General features: G+C 43.1%; 2 protein-coding genes across 3 annotated transcripts in view; both read right to left on the reverse strand.

Annotated features, from left to right (window-relative positions):
- The window catches only part of LOC125728593 (lectin-like), a 41449-nt gene extending 39001 nt beyond the window's left edge, over positions 1 to 2448 (reverse strand). The window contains exons 1-6 of one of the 2 annotated variants that reach the window (XM_049005490.1): positions 2390 to 2448; positions 1566 to 1660; positions 1209 to 1327; positions 952 to 1092; positions 697 to 808; positions 140 to 364 (exon numbers count right to left, since the gene is read on the reverse strand). In XM_049005490.1, coding sequence (XP_048861447.1) covers positions 288 to 364; positions 697 to 808; positions 952 to 1092; positions 1209 to 1327; positions 1566 to 1660; positions 2390 to 2433 — 588 coding nt within the window. In that variant the 5' untranslated portion in view covers positions 2434 to 2448 and the 3' untranslated portion in view covers positions 140 to 287. Of the gene's footprint in view, positions 1 to 139; positions 365 to 696; positions 809 to 951; positions 1093 to 1208; positions 1328 to 1565; positions 1661 to 2389 lie in introns of those variants that run through there. The other variant, XM_049005489.1, reaches the window with a different exon arrangement.
- A 1494-nt stretch (positions 2449 to 3942) lies between these two features.
- Positions 3943 to 15021, reverse strand: LOC125728600 (lectin-like). Its single transcript, XM_049005496.1, has 6 exons — positions 14996 to 15021; positions 14169 to 14265; positions 13809 to 13927; positions 13552 to 13692; positions 13299 to 13410; positions 3943 to 4043 (listed from the first exon to the last, which is right to left on the reverse strand). The coding sequence occupies exons 2-6, from the start codon at positions 14236 to 14238 to the stop codon at positions 3958 to 3960; spliced, it is 528 nt and encodes a 175-aa protein (XP_048861453.1). The 5' UTR covers positions 14239 to 14265; positions 14996 to 15021; the 3' UTR covers positions 3943 to 3957.
- Between the last annotated feature and the right edge of the window lie 823 nt (positions 15022 to 15844).

Genomic DNA, 15844 nt, shown 5'->3' on the forward strand with positions numbered 1-15844 from the left:
TACCAATAATGTACTACAATTTGAATACAAGTCATAACTGCATCAGCCAGTAATGTAAACCATTATTGTATCAAAATAATGACGATATTGGCTGCAACACGATGCATTTAAACTATTTAATAAGAACGCAATCATATGGTTGGTATTTAGTTCGTTTTTATTTTGCACGAGTTTAGCGAAGCATTTCAAAATTTTGCATGAATCTTCCCCGCTTATCTTCATGTGCCGTCTGATTTTTACAAGCCGTGCCGTAGAGCGATTCCAGCATTTCAGTCTTCCGGCTCCTGCTACCACTTGTGCCATTTGAAAGCGCAGATGAAAGGCTTCTGTTTGATGCACCAGTCATCATTCCATTCTCCCAAGTCTGCAAGAAGTCACACATGCTGAAGCAAACCCTCTTTACAATAAGAGCATAAACTTGTTATATAAAAATTGGCATATTTCTAAACACTACTGAAGTTCCACTAAAAAAGAAAAAGTAAAATTCAGAAACTTTTAAACAGGATTACAGTCAGGTGAGGAGATGCCTTGCCCGGCAGAGATTGTTCTTTAGTTAATGTTTGCTGGGAAAATTCACTTTGGACAAAGGAGTTGAGGTAAATCTGGTCAATCACAGTATAATAAATGTTCTGCAAGTAACCATTTTCCATGAGTCCCTCTGGCTACTTTCCCCTACACCACTCTCCATTCTCTTACCTTTCCAGTTCATCTCCACACAGTTCTCATGATTTCCGGCATTATCTGGTTGATCTGGAACCCATTTCTCAAAATCCCAAGGAGAACCATCTGTCCAGATGAATGTATTCGACTGTTAGGGGAGAGTGAGAAAGAGCGATATCAGTTGCAGACACACAGGTCACTAGTCTGATATTACCATCCCTGGCTCACAGTAACATTACAAGGCACATGGATGTCCCTGCCCTGTTCCCACATCTCCCTGCTCTCCATCACCTGACCAAACCTTTGACCGCCCAACCAGATCCTTGGTGAGGAGGGGTTGTATTCCAACACGATGGCCAAGACATCCGCATTTGTTTGTTCATCGTGCACGGAGACCAGGTGACCCCCTGAAGCTGCCTGCCTGCAAGCAGACTGGTACACAAAGGAACAATTAATCTGAATGCAGTATAGAAGTAATACAGATGTTGGCTCTGATACTTACAGATCTGCTACAAAATGAGGCACCTGGAGGACGGTTTGGGCTTTACCTCGGCATCGGCGAAGGAGCTTGGTGTGTTGAAATACTTTGCACAGTAGCGGCCCACTTTTTGCCAGTAGCGTTGACCACCACACCGCTTTGGGAAGTGGAGATCTACATCCACATTGTCTAGGGGAGCAGAGAAAACAATCCCATGGGGCTGTGCTATAACCCTGAGAATCCTGTTCTCTGACATCTAATCATACAAACATGTCTGGGAAACAGCCTTTAACTAGGACTGAGGTGACGTATGGAATCAAACTGAGCTAAACAAATCATTTGGATTTGGTCCCGAATGGCCCAGGCTTATGTCTGACCCTCCCCCCAATGGCCTGCAAGTGATCAGGATGGCTTTCAGAAAACTGACCATCATCCATTGCAGCAGGCATGGCAGACAGGCAGAGGAGTGCAATCCCCAGCAAGCTTGGAGTCCTCATGTCTTGGTTCAGTCCCACAGCAACTCTGCAGAGCAAATTAGAGGTTAGTTCCTTTATATGATGATCCCCCCCAATACTATGGTGATTAGACACCACATGCTTGGTATTTTGCATTATACAATTAAAAAAAACCAATGCTGAGAATTACAGCACTATTGCCACTGGAAAAACAGCAAAGTAGTATTTGTGCACAAGTGGTTCAAGTTTATTATACCATCTCAGAAGAGACTGCCTGACGGCATAAATGGAGACAGCTCCCTCTAGTGGTACGTGGAGTTGTCACGAACCGTCGTTTGAGAACCACAGGTGTATACGATCAGCGGGAGTTGACACTGAATAGACAGCACTTAATATGAAGCCACCTTGGCAAGTACCGATAAGGATAGAAGTTAAAATGTGCATCCCTGAACAGAAGCAAGTTCATAGATCTTCCACCCACAGACGTATCACAAAAGAACGATCACGTCAATGGACCCTGTACGGCCGGAGCCCACGCCAAAACTAAGGAATAATGCAACTGGAAGCAAGAGCCAATGGTCCCCAATATGAAGGGCTCTGGCAAGCCCACCACCACTTCTGCCTACTCCGCAGGTACCACTACCCCCGCTAATTCTGAAACTCCTACAGTTCAACTGAAAAGGGTGGGAGGACTGCCCTATAACACTGAGTCAATACAGCAACATCATTTTTAAAAAAAAAAATAAAAAAATGAAAAACCCATCCGTGTGCTATAGGCAGCATTTCGACAACTCGCCTTTGAAGATATGTGACTCTTCTTTCCTTCGTTTTCTGGTTCATTCTGTACTTTTTTATATACTTTTGTTACCCCCCCCCCATTGTTCCGATTCCCGTGTGTGCCACGCCCCCTCGTTTGCCTCGTGTGGAATCCGCGTGTCTTCAGCTGTTTCTAGTTGTGTTGATTAGTTTGGTGTATTTAAGTCCGTGTCTGTGTGCGTGTGTCTCCTTAGTCCGGTCATTGACGGCGTTCTGTGGTATGGAGTTAGAACCCTGCCAATACGTCACAAATACACAGAACACGTTTCACAAATGCCCCACGATCTGTAAACAAACCGGATGTAATTTATAAACAACGAGCAATCCGCAAACGTGCACATCATGCTGTACAAATACAAAACATACGTCTCACACAAACACAATGCGCTCTGCAAATACAAAACATTGCTGTCAAATCAACACAATGCGTTTAGCTAATACAAATGCAGCTAGCAAAAACGAAAAGAGCGTCTTCCACAAGTATAAAGACAGAATAAAACCAATAAGAAATGTTTCATCATTGTTATTGGTGATTTTTTACATTTTCTACAAGTACACAGCAAGGTAAAACATTTGTGGATCCCGTGACTTTTGGCACCGTTATTCCACGCGAATAGGATGAGCTCCCAGGCAGCAGGTGGCGCCAGAGGGGAGCAGCGTCCAATTCAGCTCATTCAACCTTCGATTCGCGGAGCTCTATTGTTCTACCGGAGATCGGGGAGAGCGCGGGGTGCGGAGCGTCACGTATGAGCGGTCAACAGATGAATATTTTTATCTATCAGATATCATATTTCAACATAGTTAACTCTAATAACGACGTGTAACGTGAAAATAATCATTTTAAGCGTGTTGTAGACACTGCAGTTAGTTGATGTTTGTGCTATGCAAACTTGCACATGATGATTTTTTAAAATCCAGCATATGTATTTTTAATTAACAACTAAAGTAATAGTAGTCACGCCGGACTAACGTAGGGCGTGATCTCGGATGGTCTCGAAATAAAATCCCGAGTCCGCATTGTTCGAGTCCATGACAAGACAGAGTACAAATACAACCACTTTGAGGGGTTACTGCACAGATGACACTGACCAGACTGGGGAGCACAGGACAAGCAGACACTAATATACAGGGACTAACAGCGTCAGACAGGAGGCAGGTATGAGTAAATGAGCGGGATGACAGGGGACGGTCGAGGGGCCGAAACGGAGCACAGACAGACAGACCCTGACACTAATGTAAGAACTGCCAATAATGTAATACTTTTTCCCCTTTCTTATTGCAATAAAAAGTTGATTATGTAACAACTTACCAGTAATGTACTACAATTTGAATACAAATATCATAACTGCATTCTGCATAATGTACCAGCCAATAATGTATCAGTTAAACAAGAACACAGTCATACACATGATATAGTTTTTTTATTTTGCATGAGCTCAGTGAAGCATTTAAAAATTTTGCGATTCTTTACTCATTTTGCACTTTGCATGAATCTTCATGTGTTGCCTGATTTTTATAAGCGATGCAGTAGCGTGTTTCCATCATTCTTCAGTCTCCCCGCTCATGCTGCCACTGGAAGGCGCAGATGAAAGGTTTCTGTTTGATGCACCAATCATCATTCCATTCCCCCAAGTCTGAAAGAAACATCACACATGCTGAAGCAAACCCTCTTTATACCACTATAAACTCCTGTTTTATGCCAATTTAAAGACCAGTAGTGCTTTGGAAAAAACAAATTAAGTTCCACTGGAAACATTCAGTATGCAAAATTCAGAAACCTTTATCTCTCCGTAAAAACAGGATTACAGTCAGGTGAGGAGATGCCTTGTCTGTCAGAGTTTGTTCTTTAGTTAATGTTTCTGCTGGGAAAAATTCACTTTGGACAAAGGAGTATTTTAAGTAGATTTGGTCAATATATTGTACTCTAATAAATGTTCTGTTAATAACCACTTTCCCCTACATCACTCTTCTCCCATCTACGCCGCTCTCCTGTCTCTTACTTGTCCAGTTCATCTCCACACAGTTCTCATGATTTCCGCTGTTACTTGGTTGACCTGCAACCCATTTCCAGAAATTCCAAGGAGAACCATCTGTCCAGACGAATGTACTTGACTGTTAGGGGAGAGTGAGAAAGAGCGATATCAGTAGCGGACACACAGGTCACTAGTCTGATATTACCATCCCTGGCTCACAGTAACATTACAAGGCACATGGACGTCCCTGCCCTGTTCCCACGTCTCCCTGCGCTCCATCACCTGACCAAACCTTTGACCGCCAAACCAGATCCTTGGTGAGGAGGGGTTGTATTTCAACACGATGGCCAAGACATCCGCATTTGTTTGTTCATCGTGCACGGAGACCAGGTGACCCCCTGAAGCTGCCTGCCTGCAAGCAGACTGGTACACAAAGGAACAATTAATCTGAATGCAGTATAGAAGTAATACAGATGGTGGCTCTGATACTGTTAGAATGAAATTCTTACAGATCTGCTACAAAATGAGGCACCTGGAGGACGGTTTGGCCTTTACCTCGGCATCGGCGAAGGACCTTGGTGTGTTGAAATACTTTGCGCACACCTGGCCAATTTGGGTCCAGTCCTTGTATTGTCCAACACACGCGTTTGAGGGGTGTTGATGGTCTGGTGAAGCACAGAAAACATAATGATTCCATGGGGCTGTGCTATGATCAAGAGTCCTAATCTGTCTGAGTGTCATCATACTGAATTCTCTCTCTGAAGTTACGATGATGGTAGAATGACAAAGGTTTTGGGAAACAGCCTTTAACTAGGACTGTTGAGATGTATGGAATTCTCAAACTGAGCTAAACAAATCATTTGGGGCCTGTTTGGATTCAGTCCTCATTGCCCCAGGATGGTCACATGTCTCACCCCCCCAATGGCCTGTTTAAGTGACCGTCAGAATGGCTTTATCAGGAAACTGACTGACCATCATCCGTTGCAGCAGGCATGGCAAACAGACAGAGGAGTGCATCCCCCAGCAAGCTTAGAGTCCTCATGTCTCGGCTCTTCAGTCCCACAGCACCTCTCTGCAGAGAGCAAACCGATGGTTACAGTTACGTTAAATAATAATCCCTAATATCGTGTTGGTTAAACATCACGCAATTGTTGATGATACTTAGTTACAAAATGAAATAATTAAATGTTATGTAATTTAGTTCAAAATGTTACTTATTATAGTGATTGTCAAAATGCTGTGAATTATGGCACCATTGCCACTGGAAAGACCCTGAAAGAAGGCAGGAATGTTTTGTATGTCAGTGGTTCTCAAATTGTTTACGATGTGTATGACCTCAGAAAAAGATTATGGCTGACAGCATAAATGGAAATAACTGCACAGAGCACTAGAGGGAGGAACCTCTCACGTACCATTGTTTGAGAACCTCAGGTCTATGCGATCAGGAGGAGTCCACACTGAATACAGAGCACCTAATGATATTTAAGCCACAACAGGTAAGTGCCAACAAAAACAATAATTACACGTGTATATTCTTAAATGGAAACAAATATGTTAAACATTAAACACTCATATAGTAATAAACATCACTCTATTAATCCTTGTGGGGAAATTGTCTTTTACCCCTCCCTCAACTTGCTCTTTGCGGACACATTCATACACACATACATACATACATACTGCAATGACGACGTAACAGGCGCATCACAAACGAATGAGCACTTTAATGGACCCATTTCGGCTGGAGCCCACGCAAAAACCCAAAAAGGAAGACAATGCAATCAGAAGCAAGAGAGCCAGACACAATTAATGTTCCCCAGAAAAAAAAAAATAAAAAAAAAATATATATATATATATTTGATATATATGTTATCCTGAATAAACCCCGTGTTCAAACGACTGCTCCGTAAACCCACCTATGCGTCTGATTGCGGAGGAATACCTCAGCCTGACAGAAGAGGTTTTATTATTTACTGGCTGACACAGCCCTAGGTCCCGGGGGGGGGGGGGGGGGCTGCAAAGTTAAGGGAAGTATTGGAGGCGATTTTATGGAGTTAGAACCCTGCCAATACGTCGCGAATACACAGAACACGTTTCACAAATGCCCTGCGATCTGTAAACAAACCGGATGTAATTTATAATTATTATAAATAATTTATAATAAATATTAATTTATTGTAGCCTAATCAATCATTCAGCCTTCGATTCGTGCAGCTCTAATTTTCTACCTGAGATCAGGAAGAGCGCGGTTTGCGGAGCGTAAACGTATGAGCGGTCAACAGGTAAATATTTTTATCTATATTATGGAATATTATTTTGCATTCCATAACGCATATACGATGCAATTATTAGGACTCTATTAAGAAGCTGATGTAAACCGTGTAGAGTGTGAGCTTGTAACCTTCAGAGAATGCAGACCAATTTCTGCTGCAGCACAATGTGATGGAAAACAAGTATGAATTAGCATTTTGTGTTGCCTTAGAAGTTTCTGTATCTGTTAGCTGTCTCTGGTATATGAATATGTACTTTTTTAGTGCTGCAGCTTATCACTGTGTTGAAGGAGAAACAAATCATCAACCCTCTAGCCAGACAATGTGCAACAAGCTGAAGCTGCCAAGGTTTGCTACTGAAGGAAGGGATTCGCTTGAGTTGGCCAAAAGTTCACGGCTGGATATTTAAAAAACCGAGTAGAGATCGTCGCGACACAATTATGTTCAGCCGAGGGACTAAACAGTAAAAGAAATGATTGACAAACTTATCATCTAGGGCCGTGAATCAAGAGAGAAAACAACGATGGGGAATGGTTAAGGGAATGGTGATGCATGCTTACGTGACGAGATATTTTGTTACACGATAAGAAAATGTAGAAAATGAGTGTAAAACAGTATTGGACACTTATGTAGGGCGTCCAGCCTTGGCTGTAACCTCCCTGTTGAAATAAAGACTGAATCTGAAGATCTACAGAGGCGGCTCCAGACTCCTGATTGCCAGGGAAAGAAAAAAACACAACAATATAGTGTCATATTTCAACATAGTTAACTCTAATAACGACGTGTAACATGAAAGTAATCATTTTAACCGTATTGTATACAACAGTTAGTTGTTGTTTGTGCTATGTAAACTTGCACATGACGATTCTTTAAAATCCAGCATATGTATTTTTCATGTTAGAGAGTTTAACGGTAATATGCTCTAATGTTTGCAAACGTTTTTGCACATAATCGCTAGAAATTGTTACTAACTAACGGGAGCACTAAAATACTGCGTAGTACTACTGACAGCCACCAATATGCCTATGTCAGGGAGGACACTTTTAGCTACTTCACATTTTACCTGCTAGTATATAAAACTGAAAACTGTGCAGGTGGAGTTCGTTGTGACAGCTCTGGTTTAAAGGAACCCAGGGTTTTAGCTTGCGCTATACTAACAGGAAGACTGTTCCATATTCTAACTATACACTCTGTGTAAAGAAGTGCTTTCTCAAATTCATTTTAAATTGTTCTCCCGCTAATTTCCACTTATGGCCACGAGTTATTTGGGGGTTATATGGGGCATTTAAACTAATATTGAAAGGTTTTAAAGTGAGACATGTTTAAACAATCTTATGTGCTTAATTAATGTCTTATTTTCAAAACGTCCATTGTCGGAAGTAAGAACTGGGTAAAAATCAGCAAAAAAGTAAAAAAAAAAAAGTCACCTTTCTTTGTTTTACCTGCATCGGAGGCGTGTAGTGCCGCCCTCACCTAAAGATCGCTGTATTCGCATTATCAATGGCCTGCATTACCGCGAATGGTAATTAGATGAACAACAACGCAACGGTGAAACGTGATCCAGATACATCCCCAACAGTGCCATAAAGGGGGGGATGTGGCCAGGTGTGAATAGCTCATGCATACACATGATAGCTCCGACATATTCATTTTTGTCTTATTTATTTCTCCAGCAGAATGTTGCAACTACACCAAGAATTTACTGTTTCCTAGTATTGTAGTCAAGACCACCTAATCCGAAATCAAAGTCTTGAACCAGTGTGTCGAGACCAAGACTCTAAAGGGCCAAGACCGAGACCAGGGTGACCCGAGACCGAGACCGGACGCACATTTTACACCACATGTTTAGCTTTATCTATAAAAGTGCTGTCACTTCAGATATAACTTTTAAAAAATTGTAAAAAATATTTTCATATAAATTGAAAATGAAGAAATACTCGTTTTGAGCCTATTTGGACTCATTTTGGCCTCTAAAATTATCTGCGTTTGGCATCTCTGGAGGACAGCTACATTTCCCACAATCCCCCGTATCACGTCAATGGTGCGATGGATGCGCGTCCGGAATAAACAATAAAAATATCGTGTAATTGGCTGTATTGTCATTAGAACGCTGGTTGTTGTTATCTATCAAATAAAATATGAGTTTTGTCAGCAATAAAATTAAATATTTGACTGAACTGTAGCGCGTGCTGGAGCTCCACGTGAGAGTGGCGAGCGCATGCACACACCGAGCGAGTTTGTTTACCTCGCGAAAAACGCCACTCATGCATTTTTACGCAGCTACTTCTGTAATTGTGCGCACAATTACTCACAAATACTTTCACATACAGAAGAATCAATATTATTATCTGCATGTGTTTGGTTTCTGTGCGTTACAGTGCTTCCGAATTATGACAAAATAAAATAAAAATTAAAAAATGGTAGTCATGCAGGATTAACGTTAATATTTTCAGAGTCGTGATCTCGGATGGTCTCGAAATATAATCCCGAATCCGGTTTGTCCGATTCCATGACAAGACCGAGTACGAATACGGCCCATTCCGAGAACGAGACCGGACCCGAGTACTACAACCCTACTGTTTCCTTTTTATAGTTCTGGGTCTAGTTTGTTCATGTTGATTAGTTTAATTCTTCATTGCCTGCAGGGTGTGAAAGTTCCATATAGTGCGATTGAGGAACTAGGTTAGTGTTTATTTTCATGGGTTAGAAAGTATACATTGGTTTTATCTTTATTCCTTTTACTTCCAGAAATCGGACTGTGCCCCCGTAGAAACGGCTGCAAGGAACCTGCTTTCCCTTATAACGGGGACAGTCAATCAAAGGCCGCAGGGCACAGTTCAAACCCAAGTTCAGGTTCTAACTAATGGTCAGTCTGTGAGCTGTGGAAAGAATATTTCACATTGGTAGGCCCCGGAGGGAAGGCATAGTGGGTGTGTTATGTCTTAGGCCTTAGGCAGGTCTGATTGTGACTCCTCACGCAGTGAAGGTGGAAGGAGTCGACGCATGGGTCCACCAAGCCCACTGCAGACGCATGTCCGATCCTGGTGGTTCTTTCAAGACTGGCCCCTCAGAGGGTCACAACTGTGTTGCCTTTTCGTGGTAACCATTTTTGTTGTGATAGTTATATTTGGGATCGATGCTATAAAGTTCTGGAGATCCCCTTTCTCCCCACCTGTACACTGTAAGGTTTATGCCCACTCTTCTTTCATTGGTGACCTTTGTTAGCGGCGCCACCATGTTTCACGTTTCTCTGTGGTCTTAAGGGTTATGCTGATTTCTGTCTTTCAAAGGGTAAAGTTGATTGGTAGTGTTATCTAGCTTTTCTTGTCCCTCCTTATGCTAGGTGCCCAGAGCGCAGATGTCTTTGGCTGTGTGTGCATATTCACGCAGCAGACGGTCTCTTAGTCGAACTGAGCAATGGTATTGGGGTGTTTATTCCATCCATTGGACTGGCAGACCTTCAGACTGCAGTATAGAAAGTGGCTAATCTGAGACTTGATACTGTGAAGGCCATTAATGGTAAATCATCTGCAGTTAAGCATGTAGCTCTGCAAAACCATATGGCGTTAGATCTCCTATTAGCTGAGAAAGGTGGTGTTTGTGCTATCGTGGGAAGAGGATGTTGCGTGTACATCCCTGATTCCTCTCAGGCCGTGCAGGATCTGGAGGACGTGATGCACGAGCAGATGTCTGAGATACACGAAGAGCACGGCCTGTTTGAGTACAGCTGGGACTATTGATTCTCCTCACTGATTCCGGGATTATCTGGGGTATTCAGGCCATTAGTATTCAGTATATTGCTTTTGCATGTAGTGTTTCTACTAATAATATTGCTGTTTAGGTGTTATTCTTGTATTCTGTCTTCCCAGACAAAGTCTGGTATGTTCCTGCGGGCTTCCCCTGCTCCACGGGTGGATGATCTTCCCTTACCTGCTTGGCTCTACGACCCACAGCCCCAGGTTATCATCAATGTGACCAGCAATAGCAACTCCACTGGTGACACATGTTCCGTCCAACCGCCATCGGTCCGCTTCACCTCGTTACACTTTCATCCAGTAGATTACGGGGATGTGGATGCTGATTATCTGTGAACAGCGTGGGTCTCGCGTGTTCAAAAGGGTGGCGTGTGGAAGGAAAATAGGACATTGGTAGGCCCAGGAGGGGAGGCATATTGGGTCTCTTATGTCTTAGGTCTGAGGCAAGAGATTGTTTTGAATACTGTGTGTCCTCGTCTCATGATAGCTGCCTGCGGTTGGTTCCGCAGACCCTGAAGAGAGATCAGACTTTGGAGAGACAGACAGTGGAGTGAGGTGGGGGAGAAACCGCCTGCAGGAAGAGATTCGAAGCTGCCCCAACTGGTGCACAAAGAGTTGCAAATATAAAGTAGTCGCAGTAGGCCATACGCAACATGTTATGCGGTAGTACAAATATATAAGTAACCGTTATGTTAATCATGTTAATCATATGTTAGCCATGTATGTACAGTGATTCAATGACAATATGTCAATACGTCAATCAGTAATCAAAGGACAACCAAATATTTACAGTGATTCAATGACAATATGTCAATACGTCAATCAGTAATCAAAGGACAACCAAATATTTACAGTGATTCAATGACAATATGTCAATCAGTAGTCAAAGGACAACCAAATATTTACAGTGATTCAATGTCAATATAATCAATATCTATATTCATATCTCAAGTAGGAGCCTAGCAGTCGAGACATGTTCTGGTAAATTGTGCAAAATGGGTGGATTTTATCAGCCGAGAAGGTGAACCAATAGAGCAGGAGAATTGTGTTATACGTTTGAGCCTGTTTTGTTGGTCTTTTGTGACCTTATCTGGAACTGAGAACTATGCTTTATCAACTGGTTGCTCTCAGTGCTGGGGTACTGTGACGGAGCGCTTTGCTGGAGGGCTCGAATAAAAGAGATACCTTTGCTTACCAACTGAAAGGTCTGGAGATTTATTCTAAGTGGCTTCACTGGAGTTATGAGAGGATTTATAATTTTTCTACCACACAGCCAGGGAAAGGGTCAGGAAATGAGACAAGCAAATATCCAGCAGGAAATGGCAAGATCACAGAAAGAGTTGTATAATTGTGATTTGTTACACGCTGATCTATCATGTACATTTTGAAACAGATCTTTTATATGTTATTTACAGGTCCTTGCCTGGTATATGTCAGAGAGAACACGTGGTAAACGTAGATTTCCTGCACCTTTGAAATGCGTCACACCAGCAACCACAATAAAACACCGATTTGCATTTTTACTCACTCCCAAAACCCATGAACAAATCTCTTTTGGGGGGGTGGGGGGTGAGGAGCGCAGGCTGAGGCTGTTAATGGCAGGTTTAGGGAAACGCTCGATACCTGTGCCTGTGGCAGGTCGGCCAGGACTTTGCTCATGAATGTCTGAAGAACTGTTCAGCAACCAGCCCCCCTCTCAGATCCGGATCGGGTTGTAGGCACTGTGCAGAAACAATTTGGTAAAGATCTGAGCTGCTTCTGCCCAGAGTGGATGAGTAGGGGGGGTTCCCACCATTTCACCGTGATGGCGTTCAGGACCCGATAATCGATATATGGCTGCAGACCTCCGCCTTCCTTCTTTACAAAGAGGAATCTGGAGGCGCCCAGAGGGTTGGGCAGGCATATTATACCTCAAACGGGGAAACCAGACACGGGAGAGAACGGAGCGACACCATCAGAGAGGCTTAGAGGGGTTACTGCACAGATGACCAGACTGGGGAGCACAGGACAAGCAGACACTAATATACAGGGACTGACAGCATCAGACAGGTATGATTAAATGAGCAGGATGACAGGGGACGGTCGAGGGGCCGAAACGGAGCACAGGCAGACTGACACTAATGCAAGAACTGCCAATAGAGTAATACTTTTTCCCTGCCATTCTTATTGCAATAAGTTGATTATTGCACAACTTACCAATAATGTACTACAATTTGAATACAAGTCATAACTGCATCAGCCAGTAATGTAATAACCATTATTGTATCAAAATAATGACGATATTGGCTGCAACACGATGCATTTAAACTATTTAATAAGAACGCAATCATATGGTTGGTATTTAGTTCGTTTTTATTTTGCACGAGTTTAGCGAAGCATTTCAAAATTTTGCATGAATCTTCCCCGCTTATCTTCATGTGCCGTCTGATTTTTACAAGCCGTGCCGTAGAGCGATTCCAGCATTTCAGTCTTCCGGCTCCTGCTACCACTTGTGCCATTTGAAAGCGCAGACGAAAGGCTTCTGTTTGATGCACCAGTCATCATTCCATTCTCCCAAGTCTGCAAGAAGTCACACATGCTGAAGCAAACCCTCTTTACAATAAGAGCATAAACTTGTTATATAAAAATTGGCATATTTCTAAACACTACTGAAGTTCCACTAAAAAAGAAAAAGTAAAATTCAGAAACTTTTAAACAGGATTACAGTCAGGTGAGGAGATGCCTTGCCCGGCAGAGATTGTTCTTTAGTTAATGTTTGCTGGGAAAATTCACTTTGGACAAAGGAGTTGAGGTAAATCTGGTCAATCACAGTATAATAAATGTTCTGCAAGTAACCATTTTCCATGAGTCCCTCTGGCTACTTTCCCCTACACCACTCTCCATTCTCTTACCTTTCCAGTTCATCTCCACACAGTTCTCATGATTTCCGGCATTATCTGGTTGATCTGGAACCCATTTCTCAAAATCCCAAGGAGAACCATCTGTCCAGATGAATGTATTCGACTGTTAGGGGAGAGTGAGAAAGAGCGATATCAGTTGCAGACACAGGTCACTAGTCTGATATTACCATCCCTGGCTCACAGTAACATTACAAGGCACATGGATGTCCCTGCCCTGTTCCCACATCTCCCTGCTCTCCATCACCTGACCAAACCTTTGACCACCCAACCAGATCCTTGGTGAGGAGGGGTTGTATTCCAACACGATGGCCAAGACATCCGCATTTGTTTGTTCATCGTGCACGGAGACCAGGTGACCCCCTGAAGCTGCCTGCCTGCAAGCAGACTGGTACACAAAGGAACAATTAATCTGAATGCAGTATAGAAGTAATACAGATGTTGGCTCTGATACTTACAGATCTGCTACAAAATGAGGCACCTGGAGGACGGTTTGGGCTTTACCTCGGCATCGGCGAAGGAGCTTGGTGTGTTGAAATACTTTGCACAGTAGCGGCCCACTTTTTGCCAGTAGCGTTGACCACCACACCGCTTTGGGAAGTGGAGATCTACATCCACATTGTCTAGGGGAGCAGAGAAAACAATCCCATGGGGCTGTGCTATAACCCTGAGAATCCTGTTCTCTGACATCATCTAATCATACAAACATGTCTGGGAAACAGCCTTTAACCAGGACTGAGGTGACATATGGAATCAAACTGAGCTAAACAAATCATTTGGATTTGGTCCCGAATGGCCCAGGCTTATGTCTGACCCTCCCCCCAATGGCCTGCAAGTGATCAGGATGGCTTTCAGAAAACTGACCATCATCCATTGCAGCAGGCATGGCAGACAGGCAGAGGAGTGCAATCCCCAGCAAGCTTGGAGTCCTCATGTCTTGGTTCAGTCCCACAGCACCTCTCTGCAGAGCAAATTAGAGGTTAGTTCCTTTATATGATGATCCCCCCCCAATACTATGGTGATTAGACACCACATGCTTGGTATTTTGCATTATACAATTAAAAAAAACCAATGCTGAGAATTACAGCACTATTGCCACTGGAAAAACAGCAAAGTAGTATTTGTGCACAAGTGGTTCAAGTTTATTATACCATCTCAGAAGAGACTGCCTGACGGCATAAATGGAGACAGCTCCCTCTAGTGGTACGTGGAGTTGTCACGAACCGTCGTTTGAGAACCACAGGTGTATACGATCAGCGGGAGTTGACACTGAATAGACAGCACTTAATATGAAGCCACCTTGGCAAGTACCGATAAGGATAGAAGTTAAAATGTGCATCCCTGAACAGAAGCAAGTTCATAGATCTTCCACCCACAGACGTATCACAAAAGAACGATCACGTCAATGGACCCTGTACGGCCGGAGCCCACGCCAAAACTAAGGAATAATGCAACTGGAAGTAAGAGCCAATGGTCCCCAATATGAAGGGCTCTGGCAAGCCCACCACCACTTCTGCCTACTCCGCAGGTACCACTACCCCCGCTAATTCTGAAACTCCTACAGTTCAACTGAGAAGGGTGGGAGGACTGCCCTATAACACTGAGTCAATACAGCAACATCATTTTTAAAAAAAAAAATAAAAAAATGAAAAACCCATCCGTGTGCTATAGGCAGCATTTCGACAACTCGCCTTTGAAGATATGTGACTCTTCTTTCCTTCGTTTTCTGGTTCATTCTGTACTTTTTTATATACTTTTGTTACCCCCCCCCCATTGTTCCGATTCCCGTGTGTGCCACGCCCCCTCGTTTGCCTCGTGTGGAATCCGCGTGTCTTCAGCTGTTTCTAGTTGTGTTGATTAGTTTGGTGTATTTAAGTCCGTGTCTGTGTGCGTGTGTCTCCTTAGTCCGGTCATTGACGGCGTTCTGTGGTATGGAGTTAGAACCCTGCCAATACGTCACAAATACACAGAACACGTTTCACAAATGCCCCACGATCTGTAAACAAACCGGATGTAATTTATAAATAACGAGCAATCCGCAAACGTGCACATCATGCTGTACAAATACAAAACATACGTCTCACACAAACACAATGCGCTCTGCAAATACAAAACACTGCTGTCAAATCAACACAATGCGTTTAGCTAATACAAATGCAGCTAGCAAAAACGAAAAGAGCGTCTTCCACAAGTATAAAGACAGAATAAAACCAATAAGAAATGTTTCATCATTGTTATTGGTGATTTTTTACATTTTCTACAAGTACACAGCAAGGTAAAACATTTGTGGATCCCGTGACTTTTGGCACCGTTATTCCACGCGAATAGGATGAGCTCCCAGGCAGCAGGTGGCGCCAGAGGGGAGCAGCGTCCAATTCAGCTCATTCAACCTTCGATTCGCGGAGCTCTATTGTTCTACCGGAGATCGGGGAGAGCGCGGGGTGCGGAGCGTCACGTATGAGCGGTCAACAGATGAATATTTTTATCTATCAGATATCATATTTCAACATAGTTAACTCTAATAACGACGTGTAACGTGA

The sequence above is a fragment of the Brienomyrus brachyistius genome, unplaced genomic scaffold (assembly GCF_023856365.1).
Source record: "Brienomyrus brachyistius isolate T26 unplaced genomic scaffold, BBRACH_0.4 scaffold343, whole genome shotgun sequence".
NCBI classification, from domain to species: domain Eukaryota; kingdom Metazoa; phylum Chordata; class Actinopteri; order Osteoglossiformes; family Mormyridae; genus Brienomyrus; species Brienomyrus brachyistius.

What these genes read in the sequence shown, in the direction of transcription:
- LOC125728600 (XM_049005496.1), bottom strand. Translation starts at nt 14,238, where the DNA reads ATGAGGACTCCAAGCTTGCTGGGGATTGCACTCCTCTGCCTGTCTGCC. An exon ending in GCTCCTTCGCCGATGCCGAG is followed by an intron (nt 13,693 to 13,808) that starts GTAAAGCCCAAA and finishes TTTGTGTACCAG; the next exon opens with TCTGCTTGCAGGCAGGCAGC. An exon ending in GTGGTCAAAGGTTTGGTCAG is followed by an intron (nt 13,411 to 13,551) that starts GTGATGGAGAGC and finishes CTCCCCTAACAG; the next exon opens with TCGAATACATTCATCTGGAC.